The sequence below is a fragment of the Scomber japonicus genome, chromosome 22, assembly GCF_027409825.1.
Source record: "Scomber japonicus isolate fScoJap1 chromosome 22, fScoJap1.pri, whole genome shotgun sequence".
Taxonomy (NCBI): domain Eukaryota; kingdom Metazoa; phylum Chordata; class Actinopteri; order Scombriformes; family Scombridae; genus Scomber; species Scomber japonicus.
The window spans coordinates 24,624,809-24,644,979 of record NC_070599.1 but is presented as its reverse complement, the minus strand read 5'-3'; the positions used below and the strand labels follow the sequence as shown (position 1 = coordinate 24,644,979).

General features: G+C 37.5%; 1 protein-coding gene across 3 annotated transcripts; it reads left to right on the top strand.

The window, feature by feature from the left end:
• The first annotated feature begins 777 nt into the window (after window positions 1-777).
• On the top strand, window positions 778-17,140 carry LOC128384092 (butyrophilin subfamily 3 member A2-like). Of its 3 annotated transcripts, none has more exons than XM_053343671.1 (8): window positions 778-810; window positions 1,834-1,936; window positions 2,353-2,694; window positions 3,849-4,130; window positions 11,908-12,036; window positions 12,206-12,378; window positions 16,040-16,147; window positions 16,897-17,140. In XM_053343671.1, exons 2-8 carry the CDS (start codon window positions 1,843-1,845, stop codon window positions 17,044-17,046), a joined length of 1,278 nt encoding a protein of 425 aa, XP_053199646.1. In that variant the 5' UTR covers window positions 778-810; window positions 1,834-1,842; the 3' UTR covers window positions 17,047-17,140. The 3 variants fall into 3 exon arrangements, with proteins under 3 accessions (XP_053199646.1, XP_053199645.1, XP_053199647.1); XM_053343670.1 differs by having other exon boundaries at window positions 3,843-4,130; XM_053343672.1 differs by lacking the exons at window positions 778-810; window positions 1,834-1,936; window positions 2,353-2,694; window positions 3,849-4,130 and adding exons at window positions 10,088-10,161; window positions 10,794-10,896; window positions 11,513-11,800.
• Window positions 17,141-20,171: the final 3,031 nt, after the last annotated feature.

Genomic DNA, 20,171 nt, shown 5'->3' with positions numbered 1-20,171 from the left:
TGCAGCATGGGGAAATTAGTGGAAGTTACCATCTTTGTCCAGAAGGTGATAGCGTCACACTGGGCCTCTTTCAGTGCAGTGTTTTCCTGGAGGTCAATCAACTCAGTTTGTAGTGAAGCAGCTCTGACCCATGGGAAGATTTGTTGCACTTTTGCAGTGACCTCTCTCACATTTCTGACCAGAAATGGGTTCTCAATGCACAGAAGGACTCCTTTTCCCAATATGAAGTCATCAAAGCGTACCTTGAAATGTTCAATCAGCTTCTCCAGGAATTCAACATGATCTCCTTTGCCTTTGGTCTGTTCCAAAAGTTTGGGGAAATTGAGCAGTTCCTCCTGTTGCTAAAAAAATAAAAAAATAAGAAGAAGCACTGCTTTAAAAAGGGCATGAGGTATCAAAAAGATCTTAAGTGGAATCTAGGTAATGCGTGTGGTAGAAAATTATTTATTTAATATGATTAAAAACAGCTTACTTGTATGTCACTTTTGAAGACCTCAAGTTTCCTCTGGAAAGTACGCACTGCTGACATCAGTTCACACATTGTTGTTCTTCCCCTGTAGCTTGAGATTCAGGTCATTGAGATGAGATTTTATATCAGCCAGAAATGCCACAACTTCCATCTTTTCTGGATTTTACAGGAATTCCATGAACTGTTTCGCTTTTGCACTCTTTTGTTCTGACAAGAACGCTCTTCTCTAACGGCCCAAAAACGCTCCAGGACCTTGCCTTTGCTCGGCCATATGATGCTGGCAATGATTTACAGACTTTTACTATGCAGTCTAATAAAATAACCGACACATATCGCAGCAGGTAAATCGTCTTCTGAATTTAACTTTTCTACATGTTTCATCTAACGTCATATCTAAAGTTGTGACCATGCATTAAATGTATTTCAAATGTTGAGTGATTGTAATATGATTAATATTATCACATTCGATCAGCCGAGTGATTTAACAGGAAGTGTGTTAGTTTTGGCATCACACTGGTGGATACTGAAAAGTTTGATCAAATTGATAGACAATATTGACACTAGACTTAGTATCATAGAGAGGATTCTAGTGAAGGCTAGTAGATTAAACAAGCAGCGTCCAACAGTGTCAAAACATTTTAAAGAAATTCAGTCGGTAACAGTCTTAACCATCCGTAACAAAAGTGAAAGTATAACTCTACTTAAATTGCACAATACGTAGATGAGATTGCATACGTTTGGACACATTGCCATTATTTGTATTTTTTATTTTTATATGTAGGAAGGTCAGTGAAGGTCTGAATTCAAATAGAAGATTATATATCATGTAGAAGATGGTGATTATTTTAGTCTGTTCATGTGCAGTCCACCCATGAGAGGACTATTAATTCCAAATTGAGATTCATGCCAGTTGAGATGGGAAAAAATAAATTAATCCCACTTGATTTTTTTTATTATAAACCAAACAATAATTCTAAAGCATGTTTTTCTCTTTTTTGTATGATTGATTTTAAAAATCTCAGAACTGAAAATATTTAAAAATCTAATAGGTTATCTATGCTTAACTATGCTGGCAACAAAAATGAAAGTATAACCCTATTTAGATTACACAAAACATAGATACAATTGCATATACAAAGGATCAATGAAAAAGTATATATCATGTAGAAGATGGTGGTTATTTTTGTCTTTTCATGTGTAGTCCACCCATGAAAACAGTTGAGATGAATAAACATAATAAAAAATGAATACATTAAATCAACTTATGACTTTATTTTTGAGTTGACTAATAGTTTTGCCCAAACACTAATTCTAAAACATGTTTTCTGTTCATTATATCACTGACCACTTTTTAAAAATTTCAGAAATGCAGGATGTTTCACCGGATGAACAGACTGTCCCTTCAATTTCTACTTAAAATCTTCAGTGTTTTGGTTCTCCATCTTCTCCTAACACACTCTTGTAGAGGTAACTTAAACACTAACATGATCTCAGGTGAATTTTGACTTCATGATGGTGTTGATGAAAAGTACGTAGATCAACAAAATGTTTTACAGTTTACTCTCAGGGGAATATATCTGTCCCAAATTTCATAACAATGCCACAGTGCCTGAGACATTTCATTCAAAACTATAAATGTGGACATGTTCTAAACTTTCATGGTTTGCCTGCCTGACTAGCATTGCTACTTGAGCAAAGCCTATAATGTGACCAACACAAAAAATCAATATACAGTTTAATTGAAAAATGTGAAAAACGTTGACTGGTGTCCAGACAGACACTACACTTATGATTAATTTCAAATGAAAATAGTCTTGACGAGGTTAAACGATTTAAATTTCTAGCTCTTACTTGCAGAAATGAACATTTACGTTTATTTCCAGGTCAGTCCCAGCTAATTGGTCCGTCTCAGCCAATAGCAGCAACAGTTGATGATGACATCATGTTGCCATGTCAACTGCAACCTGCAGAGGATGTTTCTGCCCTGACAGTGGAGTGGACGAGATCTGACTTAGACCCCATATTTGTGCATGTGCGCCGTGCTGGTCAGGACGTCACATATATTAAACATCCATCATACAAGGACCGAACATCACTGTCCATCGATGGGCTGAAGCAGGGAAACATTTCACTGAAACTCTCTAAAGTGAAACTTTCTGATGGGGGCAAATACAGATGCTTCATTCCAGAACTCAGTATACAATCTTTTGTTGAGCTTATTGTTGGTAAATTGGCACATTTTTGTATATGTTGTATGTCATTGGTGAAGTCTATGAAAAGAAGTGTGTTGGTAGAATCAACACAGCTCTCAGCTACTATTGTTCAAAGATGAAGAATACAACCATATTTTAAATGAGGGTTAATGCTTTTTCAGCTCAGCTCAGCTCATTAAATTGATGTTATGGGAAAAGTATTTTCTTAACTGGTTAAGGTAGAAGATATATATAGTATATATATAACCCAGGAAGGACATTCAGACACAAACTGACCCTTTGCAAGAACTGTTTATGTCTTGTAGCAGAGCACATAGGCACCTAGTTGTGGCAGATTTAACACTTTTAGCATTTTCTAATAAATGTAATATCATGGGTCTTTAATTTCAGAAACATGCACGGTTTTTATTTTATTACATCTTTAGTAAAACAATGTCTTAAAAAAAATCTAAAGGTTTTTGGCAGCTAATGGCCTTAATGATCAGCCATCATCAAGCAGCCATCATTACGTTAAAAATTCCACATGTGCATTTCCAGGTTTGACAGGTCAAAACATCTGCCATAAAAGTCTTTCACTGCTTGAGTTAAGTGTTTTAAGATGGCCAATCAATAAGATAAGATGACAAAACTCCAAATAATGTATATATTTAATGCTTCCAATTCTTAATGTCAAAAGTTTATTTTTATGTAAAGCACATTGAGTTGGGCTGAGTTGCCCCTGGGTATGAAATGCACTATATAAATAAAGCTGCCTTGCCTTAATCTGTACCCTCACAAATGAGCAGATTTATGAGACAACCACCATAGTGTTATAAGACTGACTACTGCTGCATCATTGTGGCTCAAAAAGCTCAACAGTTATTTCTAAAATCCCTGAAAAATCACACTGACATAAAATACAGCTACAAAGGCTGGTAAATTTCCAACTTTACAATTAGCCACATGTGTGAGATCCCATCAGCACAGAACCAACTGTGATTAAAGGCTCAATAGGAAGCACGATTAAAGATTTAGGAAACGGAGTGATTATCAGATACAGAACACATAGTTTTACCATATTAAATTAGCTGTACAGTTCAATTACGTTTGGGGATCGTATTATTTCGTATTATTTATTTGTTTTTTTACCACTGCATTAAAATGTCTTTCTCTTCTCTTAGTATCAGATGCCGTCTCCTCGCCTGTCATCAGTTTAGCAGGTATTGACAGAGTCAGAGGAGGAGTGGTGTTACAGTGTGAGTCTAAAGGCTGGCATCCACAGCCTGAGGTGCTCTGGCTGGACAGTGAGGGAAACCTCCTCTCTGCTGAACCTACAGAAACAGTCAGAGGTCCTGATTACCTCTATACTGTCAGCAGTAGAGTGACTGTAGAGAAGAGACACAGCAACAACTTCACTTGTAGAGTCCAGAACACCAACCAGATCAGAGAGACAAACATTATTGTTGCAGGTAAAAGATACAATTTTAATCTCAAATATTGGTTTCACTTTCAAATAGCTGAGGTCCAATGTTGAATAAATTACACGTTATTCTGTTTGTTGTATCATTTGCAGATGATTTCTTTAAGGCCCTGTCCAGTTCTTCCTTTGTCATCATCGGCTTGGCTGTTAGTTCGGCTGTTAGTTTGGTTGTTTCCATCATGTCTATTGTTGCAGTTTTCTTTTTTGTGTGGAAATGGAGACAAAACAGTAAGTCACTAATGAATTGTAATGCCTCTCACAGGATCTTTTATTTTAATATTTTTATTCATGGACTACTTACAGTCTAATTATCAGAGTTCTTGTATGTCACGTTAGACTAACATCAAACTTCCTGAGATGAAAGTCTTTTATTCTATAATATCACTGCCTTTGTTTTTACATAGAGACCAAGAAAACTGAAAGAGTTGATCCTGAAATGCAGCCTCTCAATGCAGCAGGAACAGATGGAAAGACTCTCACAGTAAGTCCAGCAGTGTCAGAAGAGAACAATGTAAAGAAAAAAAGAAAAGTAGAACAAACATTAGTCATTTGCAGTGGAAGAAAAATAAACCAAAGGGCAGGACAGGACAAAACTAGGAAATGAAGTGATGTGTTCATTTCACTGTAGCTGAAACACTGCAGAAGTCACATTTTATATAAAGCTCAATCTAACCCGAATATTTTCTCTTTTAATGTCTGTATGTGTGTGTGAATGTAAGAAAGAGAGACGGATAGATAGGAAGAGAAAGTGTTGGACTGTTCTTATGTTCCACTGGCTCAAGCGCAGTCTCGTTACCTTCATAAAGGTTTGATCTCAGGTCTTATGCCCCAACTCCCTCAGTGAGTCTGCAGTTGTCTTGTTTTCTACCCCTTGTCTCCTCTGTTGTTCAAACGGCGCTGATGGGAGTCCGTACTGGGTCCTGGATGTCGGGTCTTTCTGTTCAAGCAGGTGTTGGGCCCTGCTGATGGTGTCTTGGGCATGGAGGGCTACAGCTTGTTGTAAACCTCTCAACTTTGCTCGATAAATAAGAGTTGATTTCACCCTTTTCTCCCATACGATTCTCTCCTTTTGTATTTTAGAGGAGTAGTCTTGGTCAAAGTAAATCTGATTGCCTTCAAACGTGATTACTTTCTTGGCCCATACAGTGCAGAGAGCTTTTTGACGAGTCTCCAAGGTTAAACATTTAACCACAATTGAGCGTGATGTCAGAACACTTTGTGTGTGTCTCCTCTGAAATTATCGATGTGCTGCAGCAATATGTAATTGGTCCTCTGGTATCTCCAATTTCTCTGATATGAGCTTTAAGGAAATTCACCATATCTCCTCCTTTACCTGGTGAATCCTTATATTGTTCTGTCTTCATTTATTTTACAAATGTTCCAGTTTTTCAGCCATTTGCCATTTTCTTGCTTCAATAGATGGACCAATACTTGATTATTAGTCATCTCTCTCTTTTATAATGTGTTTATTCTTTGCTCCGCAGCTGAGACATCTTCTCTTGTTCTGTTTAACGCAGCTTGCATCTCTCTCACTTCAGTTCTTAAATTTGAGAGGTCTTGTTTTGTCTCATCGGAGCGTTGTTGAAATTCGCATCTGAAGTCTTTAATTTTCACAGCAATATCTTCTTTTATACTCAGCATCAAACTTTCGAGACTGTTTCTGGCCTCTTCCTCCTCACTTACGATGTTTGTAGTTTGCTCGTTGCGTCTTTATTTTCTTCTGTTTAATTTTCGCGTTTTGAGTGACTGCTCCAGAGCGTAAGCGTTTTCATCTAATTCAATAGCTGTATATTTTAAAACATATTCTTTGGAAGTAATATGTTTGGAAGGGAATCTGGAGAGTAAATCACAGCGTCTCCCACAGGCTCAGCCCGAACCAGAAGTAATTTTTACCTAAATATTATGTCAGATCAATGTCCTGTATCTCTCTTCATCTCTGATCTGAGCTGCAGAGGATCAAAGAAGCTGAAAGTGAAGTTAAATTGAAGATGGAGCTGGAGATCGAAAACAAAGTAACAAAATAATAATGCTAGGAAATAATAATAAACATTCATATTGTTGTACCCCTGTGTTCAAACCCTGCAGACTGTCTAACCTCCACAACCCTGATCTACTGTGAGAAGTAATGTAAACTTTCTGTGTTTAATCTGTAACTTTCTCTCCTCAGTCTCAGTTTAAAAGAGATCAAACTGCCGCAGGCTGGTCTTCCAGCACTCTGGTAAGAGATCATGGTAGAAATACAATAATATACTCTGACAAGTGTAGATGACAATGATATAACATTTATTTTTAATAAACTGGTCAAAAAGATTGAAAACATTTTTTGCTGCGACTGTGACGACTTAAACTCTCTATTAGAGCAAACCTGAGACAAAGATTAAATATTATGGAAGTGTGTTTTTATACTTATGTGTTCAGTTTAGTTTAGACAACATTTTGATTCAGCGTTTGATTCTTGAATTACAGATGAAATTAAAGATACACTTCTATTGCAGATGTAATGGACAAAGGCTTCCCTCATTATGATTATCTGATTAACTTAGAGGAGGAGCAGGAGAACAAGGAGGTTCATCATTTAACCTGAATCAAATAACTGCAGTCATCTATCTTTTTTAACTTCTCCTTCCAACACTGATTTATTACTGAGAACAAACTAAACTGTTACTGACCATGAGAGAAAATCTGAGACACAAGAAATAACTCTTTTCAGACTGAACTCAACTGTGTGTGTGTGTGTGTGTGTGTGTGTGTGTGTGTGTGTTGTCTCTCACAGACACAAGATGTAAACCAACATAATGACACCAACTTGGCTGACCAAAACTCAACAGAGGTCTTTGTGAAGGTCGACACAAGTGGAAACTATATCTGTCTCACCAACAAGTCAAATAAGGTGATGGTGTTTGTGTGGATGAACTGTGTATAAACATGAGAACATGTACTGTTAGGTTTAGTAGCTCTACATTGATGAAGTGTATCCAGGATTATTTTAAATGGACCATTAAAGCCAAGCTAACGACCCTCTACAGTATTTACCTCAGAATCTACTTTCTCCTGTTTTCATGTCAACACTTTAAATGTCACACACTCATGGATTTAACACTGTAACATTAACTTGTTTGTTTTTCCTTCATCCTCCTTCTTGTGTCCAATTTCTCTCCTGCAGGACCTGAAACTGGAAGGCTGGAAGTTACGAGTGAAGGTCAACAATAAGAAACCCATCACGTACATATTTAAGGAGTCATTTATACTCAGAGCTAGGGAGAATGTCTATGTAAGTCTTTCTTTCTTTCTTTCTTTCTTTTGTCTCACTTATTCAGTTTTGTAACTTTAAATGCAAAACATGTTTAACTGAAACAGTTATAATTATTATCATTTTATATATTTTATAATTTTGTTATTATCTGTGAACTTTGTATTTTACAGATATGGGCCCGTGGTTGTGGTCCCCGTTCTCTTCCTCCCTCTGAGCTGAGATGGAAGGACCTGAAGCGTTGGGCCAGAAAAGACAAACTCCTTGTTGAGCTCATCAACTGTCATGAAGAGATTGTGAAAACCACTAAAGTATAATAATCAGCCCAGCTGACACACAGTGTTTTAATTTATCTGACAGTCATTTTTTTGCTCCTTTTAAACTACAATATTCTCCCTGTTTCCCAACTTTTATCACCAATCGTGAGGAATGTATAATGCTAAATGCTTAATGTGAATAATAACTTGAAAACACCAAAATTATACATCGGGAAAACCAAAATTGATCTGTGATGAAAACTTTTTTTATACATAAGAAATCCAAGTTGTTTTTTTCTTGTGATATAATTAACTTTTAATGCAGTGTGATACTCTGGTTTGCATTTTTAAATGTATTTTAATCAAAACACATTTTGTTCAAAACATGTTCAATTGTGCAGTGTGGTATTCTGGTTTGTATTTTTTTTTTTTTATTATTTTTTATTTACTGTATATGTGGATATCTTACTTAGTAATAACCCTTCATTGATGAGGCAAAATTTCATATATGTATATATATATTACCATCCTAGATAATTGAATTTCCCAAAAAATAGTATTAAAAAAAGAAAAAGAAAAGAAGATTACGGAATTAACACCTTAATCCCTGTTATGACCATTAAGGTGATTAAAAGTTGATCTGAAGCTAGTATGAAGCTTCAGTCACCTAAATGAGTCAAAGTAGATATTTTTCAACGTTACAGTCTTTTTAGTGCCAAAGTCTTTTTGTTACAATACTTCCACAACCGCTCAACAAGGAAACAGTGTCCAATGCTGTTTTGAGGCTAAAAAGACAGTAAGTGTGTCAGATATCACTTGATATGACTAACTCAGACTGCTGAAACCTCATATAGGCTTCACATCCACTTTAAATGACTGTGTGGACACACTGGATTCTGTCCTCCATCACTTCCATTGAAATCACATTTGAAGGAGATCTTTTACTAGTCAGTATGAACAGGAGGAATGATTACAGAGAAAAAATCCTCTTTCACTGTTCATGTGGACACCAGACCATTGTTTTAAGAGACATTTGAAAAACTGTGAACCTGTCCTTTAAATACAGCTCTTCGCTTTGTCCCACCACTGTTGCAGAAAAAGACAAAGATCGCTATAAAAACAGTAGTGTTAATCTAAATCAAAAACTCACTGGTGCAACATCACTTACAGCACTGGTGACAGTGCGGTTGCAGATGCACACGACTCAATGTGAATGCGAATGTAAAACTAGGAACGATCATACATGACATATAACATATAAGATTAGAAGAATATTAGATTATTACATGTATTACATTAAACATTAAACAAAATATTTAAAAAACAAAGTAAGGGGATCACCCAAAGTTATTATTTTATTTATTTATTTATTTATTTATTTTATTATTAATTCATTTTGAAGGGACCATATAAGTCTGAACCAAATTTTGTAAAAATATAACAGCTGTTAAGACATTTGTACACCTAACAATTATATCTAGTGAACTCTCCCCTTTTCCTTAGTCGCTAAGACAAGTGATGGTTTATTATGTTATACTCGTGATCAGTTACCTGGAAACAAGCTCAAAGTTCAGCTGCTCATAAACACACTCAAACTGAGCTTAGAAAAAACAAAGCCAATCACCATACTGTATTTAATGTTTGACTTATTTATATGTTGCAAGCGTCAGTCTGTGATTGATTGCAAAGTCATTTGTAATCTCAAATTCAATTCACTTACTCACGTATATACCATTTTAATTTAAATTGTGGAACACTTGTTTTCTAATTATGTTGCTAAACATTAAGGATTTCTCAATTGTGTAGTTTTAATGGGGACTTTGTTCTGTTGTTCCACACTAAAATAATAATAATGTAGAGAAGAAAAAGATATTGTAACGTTGGAGAAATTACTATCTTATTGTATTAACACTTTGATGATCATTAATCCAGTGTAGAAGTTATTCATGGGATCAATTTTGCCTTAAAAGAAGATGACTCGTCTGTTAGGAAAGAAGAAAGAGAAAAGGTGATCTGAAGTGCGTAATACATACTGACTCTGATTCCAAACAAGTGATGGTTGGAAAAGGGGAACAAAAGGCAAGAACTGGAAGCTGTACAAGTGACAAGACATCATATATAGAATAGTTATTGATTATTATTAGTGTGACTGTACACATGATGTTAGTGTTAATGGTTGTGTTGGATGGAGGACGAAAGTATAAACAGTTTGTGTGAGCTGTTCAATGGGTTTCTCTCCTGCTGCAGAGCTCAGTGAGCCTATAAGCATTTGCTTTAGTGGTTTATTAAAGGTAGTTAAACTGCAAAAATAGTGATATTTAGTTACCTTTCTAACCCAGCTATACATTTAATCTATTTCAGCTGTAACAACAAAAACAGGAAAAACACTGAATGTCTGCACTTGGAAGTCAAGGAGAAAGAAAAGCTAGAGCAATTTAATGCCAGGACCCTGTCAATGATTTACAGACGTTTACTGTGCAGTCTAATGAAATGACCGACACATCTTGCAGCAGGTAAGTCATTTTCTGAATTTAATTTAGCCTTTTGTATTAAATGTATTTCAAATGTCGAGTGATTGTAATATGATTATTATTATTATCACATTCAATCAGGCAATGTTTTATGGGATTATTTGAACAGGAAGTGTGTTAGTTTTGGCTTCACACTGGTGGATATTGAAAAGTTTTATCAAATGTATAGAAAATATTGAAGACACTGGACTTTGTATCATAGAGAGGACTCTAATGAAGGCTAATAGATTAAGCAAGTCCAGCAGTGTCAAAATATTTTTAAGAAATTCAGTCGGTAACAGTCTTAGCCATCCTGGTAACAAAAGTGAAAGTATAACCCTGCTTAAATTGCACAATACATAGATGAGATTGCATACGCTTGGACACATTGCTGTTATTTGTAAGTTTGTCTTTTATATAAGTAGGAATGTATTCTGTCAGTGATGGTCTGAATTCAAATATAAGATCAACAAAGAGTGTATATCATTTAGAAGATGGTGATTGTTTTTGTCTCTTTGTCCAAATTGAGATTGAGAAAAAAGTAAACCTACTTATAACATTATTTTTGACTGGACTGGTTATTTTGCCCAAACATTAATTCTAAAGCATGTTTTCTTTTTTTGTATGACTTTCAGGACTGCAAGATGCTTCACCAGACAAACAGACTGTCCCTTCAATCTTCACACAAAATCCTCTGTATTTTGACTGTCCATCTTCTCCTAACACACTCTTGTAGAGGTAACTTAAACACTAACACAGTCTCTGGTTAATTTTGGCTCCATGATGGTGCAGAGGAAATCCATCCAACAGTGGCTGAGACATTTCAGTCAAAACTATAAATGTAGCCAATTACTAAACTTTCATGGTTTGCCTCCCTGACTGACGTTGCTACTTCTTGAGCAAAGACTATAATGTGAGCAAAAAATAAATTAAAAACCAATATGCAGTATGTAGATGAAAAACGTGAAACCTTACACATGGGTGCTTCTGTGCCATTAAACCACTGTCTGTCTATCAAGTGTCCAACTGATGACAAGCCTAGCACTTTTTTCAATAAATGAAGAGCAACAGGCTGAAAGATGTAAAGAATGTTGGTAGAATCAACACAACTTTATTAGCCATTATTCTTCAGAGATGAAGAGTACAACCGCATTTTAAATGAGGGTAAATGCTTTTTAAGGTTGTAGGCTATATTATATGAGTAACCAGGAAAGACATTCAGACACAAACCGACCCTTTGCAAGAACTGCTTATGCCTGTCAAACTAGTAGCATTTACATTTGGGGATATTTCATAGTATTTATTTGGTTATTGTTTTGTTTACCACTGTGCTGAAATCCTTCTCTTCCCTCAGCATCAGGTGCTGTCTGTTCGCCTGTCATCAGTTTAGCAGGTATTGAGAGAGGAGGAGTGGTGTTACAGTGTGAGTCTAAAGGCTGGCATCCACAGCCTGAGGTATTCTGGTTGGATGGTGAGGGAAAACCTCTCTCTGCTGGACCTACAGAGACAGTCAGAGGTCCTGATGATCTCTATACTGTCAGCAGCAGAGTGACTGTGGAGAAGAGCCACAGCAACAACTTCACCTGTAGAGTCCAACAGAAAGACATCAACCAGATCAGAGAGACACACATTATTGTTCCTGGTAAAAGATCATTCATTTTTAGTCTCAAATGATGGTTTTACTTTAAAATAGCTGAGATCCAGTGTTGTATAAATTACATGTTATTCTGTGTGTTGTATCATTTGCAGAGGATTTCTTTCAGATCCAGCCCAGTTCTTCTTCTGCCATAATCCGTTTGGCTGTTACTTTGGTTGTTTGCATCGGGTTTATTGTTGCAGTTTTCTTTTTTGGGTGGAAATGGAGACAAAGCATGATAAGTAAGTCAAAAATGAATGGTAGTGCCTCTCACAGGGTCTTTTATTTTAATATTTTGATTCATGGAGTACTTACAGACTTCTTATATCTCATGTTAGACTGACATCAAAGTTCCTGAGATGAAAGTAAAGTCTTTTATTCTGTAATAGCACTGCTTTTATTTTTACACAGAGACCAAGAGCTGCTGGGATGAAACTGAAGGAGGAGGAAACAAGAAGCTTTCTAAAAGTGATGATCCTGAAATGCATCCTCTCAATGTAGTAGACACAGATGGAGAGACGTTCACAGTAACTACGGCAGTGTCAGAGGAGAACAAGAGAAAAAAAGAAAAAAAGAACAAACGTGTGAGTTAAAACACAACAGAGGTTGAAAATCTTTCTACTACAGAAAACTTTCTCAATTGTATTAAAATCAAAAATCCACAGAAATATGAGCATAACCTCACTTTCATTAGATTTTGAGTCTTTCACTAGGCCGAAACCTGATTATTATCTGTCACAAATGTCAATTTGTAGAAGTTTTACATGTAGATACGTGAACATTTCTCTCATCTTTTCTCTCTTAATCCTTCAGGTTGAAAACAAACAAGCTGAATGTGATCTCAGGAAGCTGCAGCAGCTCCATGAAGAGAATCAGAGGAGAGAGAGAGACCTGCAAACCCTGAAGGACAATCTGGAAATCAAGACCAAAGAGGTTAATATGTCTCTTTATTCAATGTCTCAGAATCTCTGCTGTTTGAGGCAGACTGAATGGATACTTCTTGTCAGTAACATGTTTCATATAACATCCCTTTGACTATATGTAAAGTTAATTTTTCATATTGGATTTAGTGTAACTGTGTCATCAGGTTGTTTAATTACTCACATGCTTAAATATTGTAACCATGTCTCTCTTTATCTCTCCCTCCTCCAGCTGGAGAACATAATAGATAATTGGAGTCCAGTAAGTGTTCATTGTATAAACGTGATGACATTTCAACAGTCTTCTAAGGAAACACCTCGACACAAAACAAACAAACAAAAAAATTGAAATATATCCATTATTTTTGTATAACTGAGATTAACATGTCTTCATATGATCCAGTTCAGTGACGAGGAGGAGCAGCAGAGGAAGGAACAAACTGAAAAAGAAGTGGAGACACTGAAAAAGGAGCTGCGGACCAAGCAGGAGGAGTTTGAGACCAAAACCAAAGAGGTTCATATTTGTATATTTTCCTCAAAAGATGTATTTCAAGTCTTTTTGCTTTTAGTTTCTATTAAATATTTCCTCTTTTATTTTTGAAGCAACATATTAATAACATAAACTGCACATATGCAAATGACAGAAAGCTGCCACAATCATTTCTTTACTGTATAACTTGATATTCTGTAAATATGAGAGATTACTGATCATTAATCTGTGCATCCTTTAAAACTTTTCTTGCAAGTGTGGCATTTCATGTTTTATTCTTAAAATGTATTTTAATTTTAATTTATTGTAATTTCTCCATGTCTCTCTACATTCACAGTTGGATAGAAAACAAACCAATGCTGACAGACTCCTGCAGAAGGAGAAACAGAACAGAGAGGAAGAAGTGAAGGACCTGAAGAATCAGCTGTACTTAAAGCAAAAAGAGGTTAATGTGATCATAATGAAGTGTCTGAATGAAGATGGCTGACGTTATGGATCCATATATCATCTTAACTTTATTAAACTTACTTCTTATCAGTAACATGTTGCATATAAAATCCCTTTGACTATATATAAAGTTATTTTTAGTGTAACTGTGTCATCAGGTTGTTTATTTATTCACATGCTTTAATATTGTAACCAAGTCTCTCTTTATCTCTCCCTCTTCCAGCTGGAGACAATAATAGATAATTGGAGTCCAGTAAGTGTTTATTGTATAAATGTAATGACACACTCTGACATTTAAACAGAGTCTTCAGAGGAAACACTTCGACACAAAACTAATTCATTATTGTAATATATCCATTATGTTTGTATAATGGAGCCTCCTCACCTTTTATCAGCACTAAATGCTGACTGGATTCTCTGCTGCTCATTCATGAATTTCTTCATGAACCTCATTAACAGAAATTGTGCAGCAATGAACAACTTTATCAGAGCAGAAGAGCAGCAGAGAGAGTTTGAATTAGTAAAGTTTATTTTGAGGGGAGATCACATGTTAGCACTCACACACCTGACATAAAACTACACAGAAAACTTAGAAACAAATTGAAATGCAGCCTTTCTACTACATGTATAACTGAGTTTACTCACTTGTTATCCAACAAAAGTCAGATGTTTGTGTGTCATGTGGGTCATTGTGTAGTATGTTCACTCACATTTCTTCATACGGTCCAGTTCAGTGACGAGGAGGAGCAGCAGATGAAAGAACAAACTGAAAAAGAAGTGGAGACACTGAAGAAGGAGCTGCAGACCAAGCAGGAGGAGTTTGAGACCAAAACCAAAGAGGTTCATATTTGTAAATTTTCCTCAAAAGATTTATTTCAAGTCACAAACTTGTTTTTAGTTTCTCATTAATATTTCCTCTGTTTTTGTTTATTTAAACATGTTAATAACATATACTGCACATATACAAATGACAGCAAGCTGCCACAATCATTTCTTTACTGTATAACTTGATATTCTGTTAATATGAGAGATTATTACCTTTCTTGCAAATGTGACGTTTCATGTTTGATTCTTAAAATGTATTTTAATTGTTTCTCTTCATTCACAGTTGGATAGAAAACAAACCAATGCTGACAGATTGCTGCAGAAGGAGAAACAGAACAGAGAGGAAGAAGTGAAGGACCTGAAGAATCAGCTGTACTTAAAGCAAAAAGAGGTTAATGTGATCATAATGAAGTGTCTGAATGAAGATGGCTGACGTTATGGATCCATATATCATCTTAACTTTATTAAACTTACTTCTTATCAGTAACATGTTGCATATAAAATCCCTTTGACTATATATAAAGTTATTTTTAGTGTAACTGTGTCATCAGGTTGTTTATTTATTCACGTTTTAATATTGTAACCAAGTCTCTCTTTATCTCTCCCTCTTCCAGCTGGAGACAATAATAGATAATTGGAGTCCAGTAAGTGTTTATTGTATAAATGTAATGACACACTCTGACATTTAAACAGAGTCTTCAGAGGAAACACTTCGACACAAAACTAATTCATTATTGTAATATATCCATTATGTTTGTATAATGGAGCCTCCTCACCTTTTATCAGCACTAAATGCTGACTGGATTCTCTGCTGCTCATTCATGAATTTCTTCATGAACCTCATTAACAGAAATTGTGCAGCAATGAACAACTTTATCAGAGCAGAAGAGCAGCAGAGAGAGTTTGAATTAGTACAGTTTATTTTGAGGGGAGATCACATGTTAGCACTCACACACCTGACATAAAACTACACAGAAAACTTAGAAACAAATTAAAATGCAGCCTCTCTACTACATGTATAACTGAGTTTACTCACTTGTTATCCAACAAAAGTCAGATGTTTGTGTGTCATGTGGGTCATTTTGTAGTATGTTCACTCACATTTCTTCATACGGTCCAGTTCAGTGACGAGGAGGAGCAGCAGAGGAAGGAACAAACTGAAAAAGAAGTGGAGACACTGAAGAAGGAGCTGCAGACCAAGCAGGAGGGGTTTGAGACCAAAACCAAAGAGGTTCATATTTGTATATTTTCCTCAAAAGATTTATTTCAAGTCACAAACTGTTTTTGTTTTTCGTTCTTCTTAAATATTTTCTTTGTTTTTATTTTTGAAGCAACATATTAACAACATATACTGCACACAGAAAGCAGAAAGCTGCCACAATCATTTACTATATATATAGTATAATTTCATATTCCGTAAATATGAGAGATTTCTGATCATTAACCTGAGCATCATGGCCTCCTTTAAATCCTTTCTTGCAAATGTGACGTTTAATGTTTTATTCTTGAAATGTGTTTTAATTTTAATTGTTGTGATTTCTCCATGTCTCTCTTCATTCACAGTTGGATAGAAAACAAACCAATGCTGACAGACTGCTGCAGGAGGAGAAACAGAACAGAGAGGAAGAAGTGAAGGACCTGAAGAATCAGCTGGACTCAAATCAAAACCAGGTAAATGTGATCATAATGAACTGTCTGAATGAAGATGGCTGACATTAATGAATTACAGATATTAGTGATACACACATAAGCAGTCACAGTGTGTCAGTGTGATACATGATGGTAGTTTAATTGATCACTGCTGTGATGTTGATTCTGTTCACCTGAATGACAAACTGCTGAGTCAACAGAAACCAGAGTTTGATATCAGATGAATACACAACAGGGGTAAAATCTCCTGGTTAAATGACTCCTGGTTAAAGTACTATATAATATCTGTGGATTACTGGACATGAATCAGTAGATTAAATTTCAGGACTTTTTTAAGAACTGCTGTGAGACTTGGTTGTGCAGGCACACTAATCTTTCGTGTTACTGCATGCATTTAAATGTGTATATCATACGACAAGTAGTGCAAAAATTTTCATATGATATCATACAAATAGATGATGAGAATACACAGACCAGCAACATCATGTATTTATAAACAGAGTATGAAGAATACTCTGACTGACAAGTATACATGGAAATTATAAAACGGTGTTTTGTTATTAAAACTTTATTTTACAGGTCACTTAATTCATCTTGTAGTTTGGAGTCACATTCTTAACATCATCTATAGTGCAGAGAAGAGCAAACGAATGTGTGGAAGTCCAGGCCGAAACCTGATCATTTATTTGTCACCGATGTCAGTTTGTAGTTTTAAGGTTTAAATGTTGATACATGAACTTTCTCTCATCTTGTTCATCTTAATCCTTCAGGTTGAAAACAAACAAGCTGAATGTGATCTCACGGAGCTGCAGCAGCCCCATGAAGAGAATCAGAGGAGGCAGAGAGAACTGCAGACCCTGAAGGAGAATCTGGAGACCAAGACCAAAGAGGTTCAGTATCTCATCATCTCTACTGTTTGAGGCAGACTGAATGGATCCATACATCATCTTAACTTTATTAAATTTACTTCTTCTCAGTAACATGTTGCATATAAAATCCCTTTGACTATACACCGATCAGGCATAACATTATGACCACCTGCCTAATACATTGTGTTGGTCCTCCTTTTGCTGCCAAAACAGCCCTGACCCGTCAAGGCATGGACTCCACTAGAACCCTGAAGGTAATCTGTGGTACCAAGATGTTAGCAGCTGATCCTTTAAGTCCTGTAAATTGCGAGGTGGGCCTCCATGGTTTGGACTTGTTTGTCCAGTACATCCCACAGATGCTCGAATGGACTGAGGTCTGGGGAATTTGGAGACCAAGTCAACACCTCAAACTCGTTGTGCTTTTCAAACCATTCCTGAACCATTTTTGCTTTGTGGCACGGCGCCTTATCCTGGTGAAAGAGGCCACAGCCATCAGGGAATACCGTTTCCATGAAAGGGTAGACATGGTCTGCAACAATGCATAGGTAGGTGGTACGTGTCAAAGTAACATCCACATGGAGGGCAGGAGCCAAGGTTTCCCATCAGAACATTGCCCAAAGCATCACACTGCCTCTGCTGGCTTGCTTTCTTCCCATAGTGCATCCTGTTGCCATGTGTTCCCCAGGTAAGCCACGCACACGCACCTGGCCATCCACGTGATGTAAAAGAAAACATGATTCATTAGACCGGGCCACCTTCTTCCATTGCTCCGAGGTCCAGTTCTGATGCTCACATGCCCATTGTTGTCTTCAGCCCCATCAGCCCCATACTGAACAAACTGCGATGCACTATGTATTCTGACACCTTTCTATCAGAATCAGCATTAACTTCTTCAGCAGTTTAAGCAACAGTAGCTCATCTGTTGGATTGGACCATACAGGCCAGCCTTCACTCCCCACGTGCATCAATGAGCCTTGGCCGCCCATGACCCTGTCGCCATTCACCACTGTTCCTTCCTTGGACCACTGTTGATAGATACTGACCACTGCAGACCAGGAACACCCCACAAGAGCTGCAGTTTTGGAGATGCTCTGGCCCAGTCTTGCCATCACAATTTGGACAACATGTTCACTTGATGCCCCCCACTAATGGGTGCCATGATGAAGAGATGATCATTGTTATTCACTTGACCCTCTCAGTGGTCATAATGTTATGCCTGATCGGTGTCTATAAAGTTAGTTTTTCATAATGGATTTAGTGTAACTGTGTCATCAGGTTGTTTATTTATTCACATGCTTTAATATTGTAACCATGTCTCTCTTTATCTCTCCCTCCTCCAGCTGGAGACAATAATAGATAATTGGAGTCCAGTAAGTGTTCATTGCATGTAATGACACACTCTGACATTTCAACAGAGTCTTCTAAGGAAACACCTCGACACAAAACTAATTCATTATTGTAATATATCCATTATGTTTGTATAATGGAGCCTCCTCACCTTTTATCAGCACTAAATGCTGACTGGATTCTCTGCTGCTCATTCATGAATTTCTTCATTAACTTCATTAACAGATACAATTGTGCAGCAATGAACAACTTTATCAGAGCAGAAGAGCAGCAGAGAGAATGATTACAGTTTATTTTGAGGGGAAATCACATGTTAGCACTCACACACCTGAAATAAAACTACACAGAAAACTTTAAAACAAACTGAAATGAAGCCTCTATACTACATGTATAACTGAGTTTACTCACTTGTTATTCAACAAAAGTCAGATGTTTGTTTGTCATGTGGGTCATTGTGTAGTATGTTCAGTCTCATGTCTTCATATGATCCAGTTCAGTGACGAGGAGGAGCAGCAGAAGAAGGAACAAACTGAAAAAGAAGTGGAGACACTGAAGAAGGAGCTGCAGACCAAGCAGGAGGAGTTTGAGACCAAAACCAAAGAGGTTCATATTTGTTTACTTTCCTCTGAAGTTTTATTTCCAGTCATTGATTTGTTTGTTTTTCGTTCCTCTTAAATATTTCCTTTGTTTGTATTTATACATAACATATCAGAAACATATACTGCACATATGCAAATGACAGCAGTCTGCCACAATCATTTCTTTACTGTATAATTTAATATTCTGTAAATATGGGAGATTACTGATCATTAATCTGTGCATCATGGCCTCCTTTAAATTTTTTCTTGTTAATTTGGCATTTCATATTGCGTGGAGTCTTCTTCTTCTTTATCCGGGGTCGGGTCGCGGGGGCAGCAGCCTAAGCAGAGAAGCCCAGACTTCCCTTCTCCCCAGCCACTTCGTCCAGCTCTTCCCGGGGGATCCCAAGGCGTTCCCAGGCCAGCCAAGAGACATAGTCTCTCCAGCGTATCCTAGGTCTTCCCCGGGGTCTCCTACCGGTGGGACGTGCCCTGAACACCTCACCAGGCAGGCGTCTGGGAGGCATCCTAACTAGATGCCCGAGCCACCTCATCTGGCTCCTCTCGATGCGGAGGAGCAGCCGGTCTACTCCAAGCTCCCCCCGGATAACTTAGCTTCTCACCCTATCTCTAAGGGAGAGCCCAGCCACCCTACGGAGGAAGCTCATTTCGGCCGCTTGTACCCGAGATCTTGTTCTCTTCAGTCACTACCCAAAGCTCATGACCATAGGTGAGGGCCTTTCGGGTCAGCTCCCTCTTCACCACAACGGATCTGTGCAGAATCCGCATTACTGCAGACGCCACATGGATCCGCCTGTCAATCTCACGCTCCATCCTTCCCTCACCCGTAGTTGGAACACACCCTCCGGTCTCCCTTCTTAAAAAGAGGGACCACCACCCCAGTCTGCCAATCCAGAGGCACTGCCCCAGATGTCCACGCGATGCTGCAGAGTCGTGTCAACCATGACAGCTTTTTGACCACCTCGGTGACCTCCTCCCCAGAGATAGGAGAGCCCACACCAGAGCCCCCAGGCCCTGCTTCCTTACCGGAAGGCGTGTTGGTGGGATTGAGGAGGTCTTCTAAGTATTCCTTCCACCGATCCACAACGTCCCGAGTCGAGGTCAGCAGCGCACTGTCCCCACCATACACAGTGTTTACGGCGCACTGCTCTCCCCTCCTGAGACGCCGGATGGTGGTCCAGAACCTCTTTGAAGCTGTCCGGAAGTCGTTTTCCATGGCATCACCGAATT

Bases quoted from the DNA above. Each gene is read 5' to 3' on its own strand.
- LOC128384092 (XM_053343670.1), top strand. From the start codon at position 1,843: ATGTTTCACCGGATGAACAGACTGTCCCTTCAATTTCTACTTAAAATC. The intron at 2,695-3,842 runs GTAAATTGGCAC...CTCTTCTCTTAG, and splicing joins TTTTGTTGAGCTTATTGTTG to TATCAGATGCCGTCTCCTCG. The intron at 4,131-11,907 runs GTAAAAGATACA...TATCATTTGCAG, and splicing joins GACAAACATTATTGTTGCAG to AGGATTTCTTTCAGATCCAG.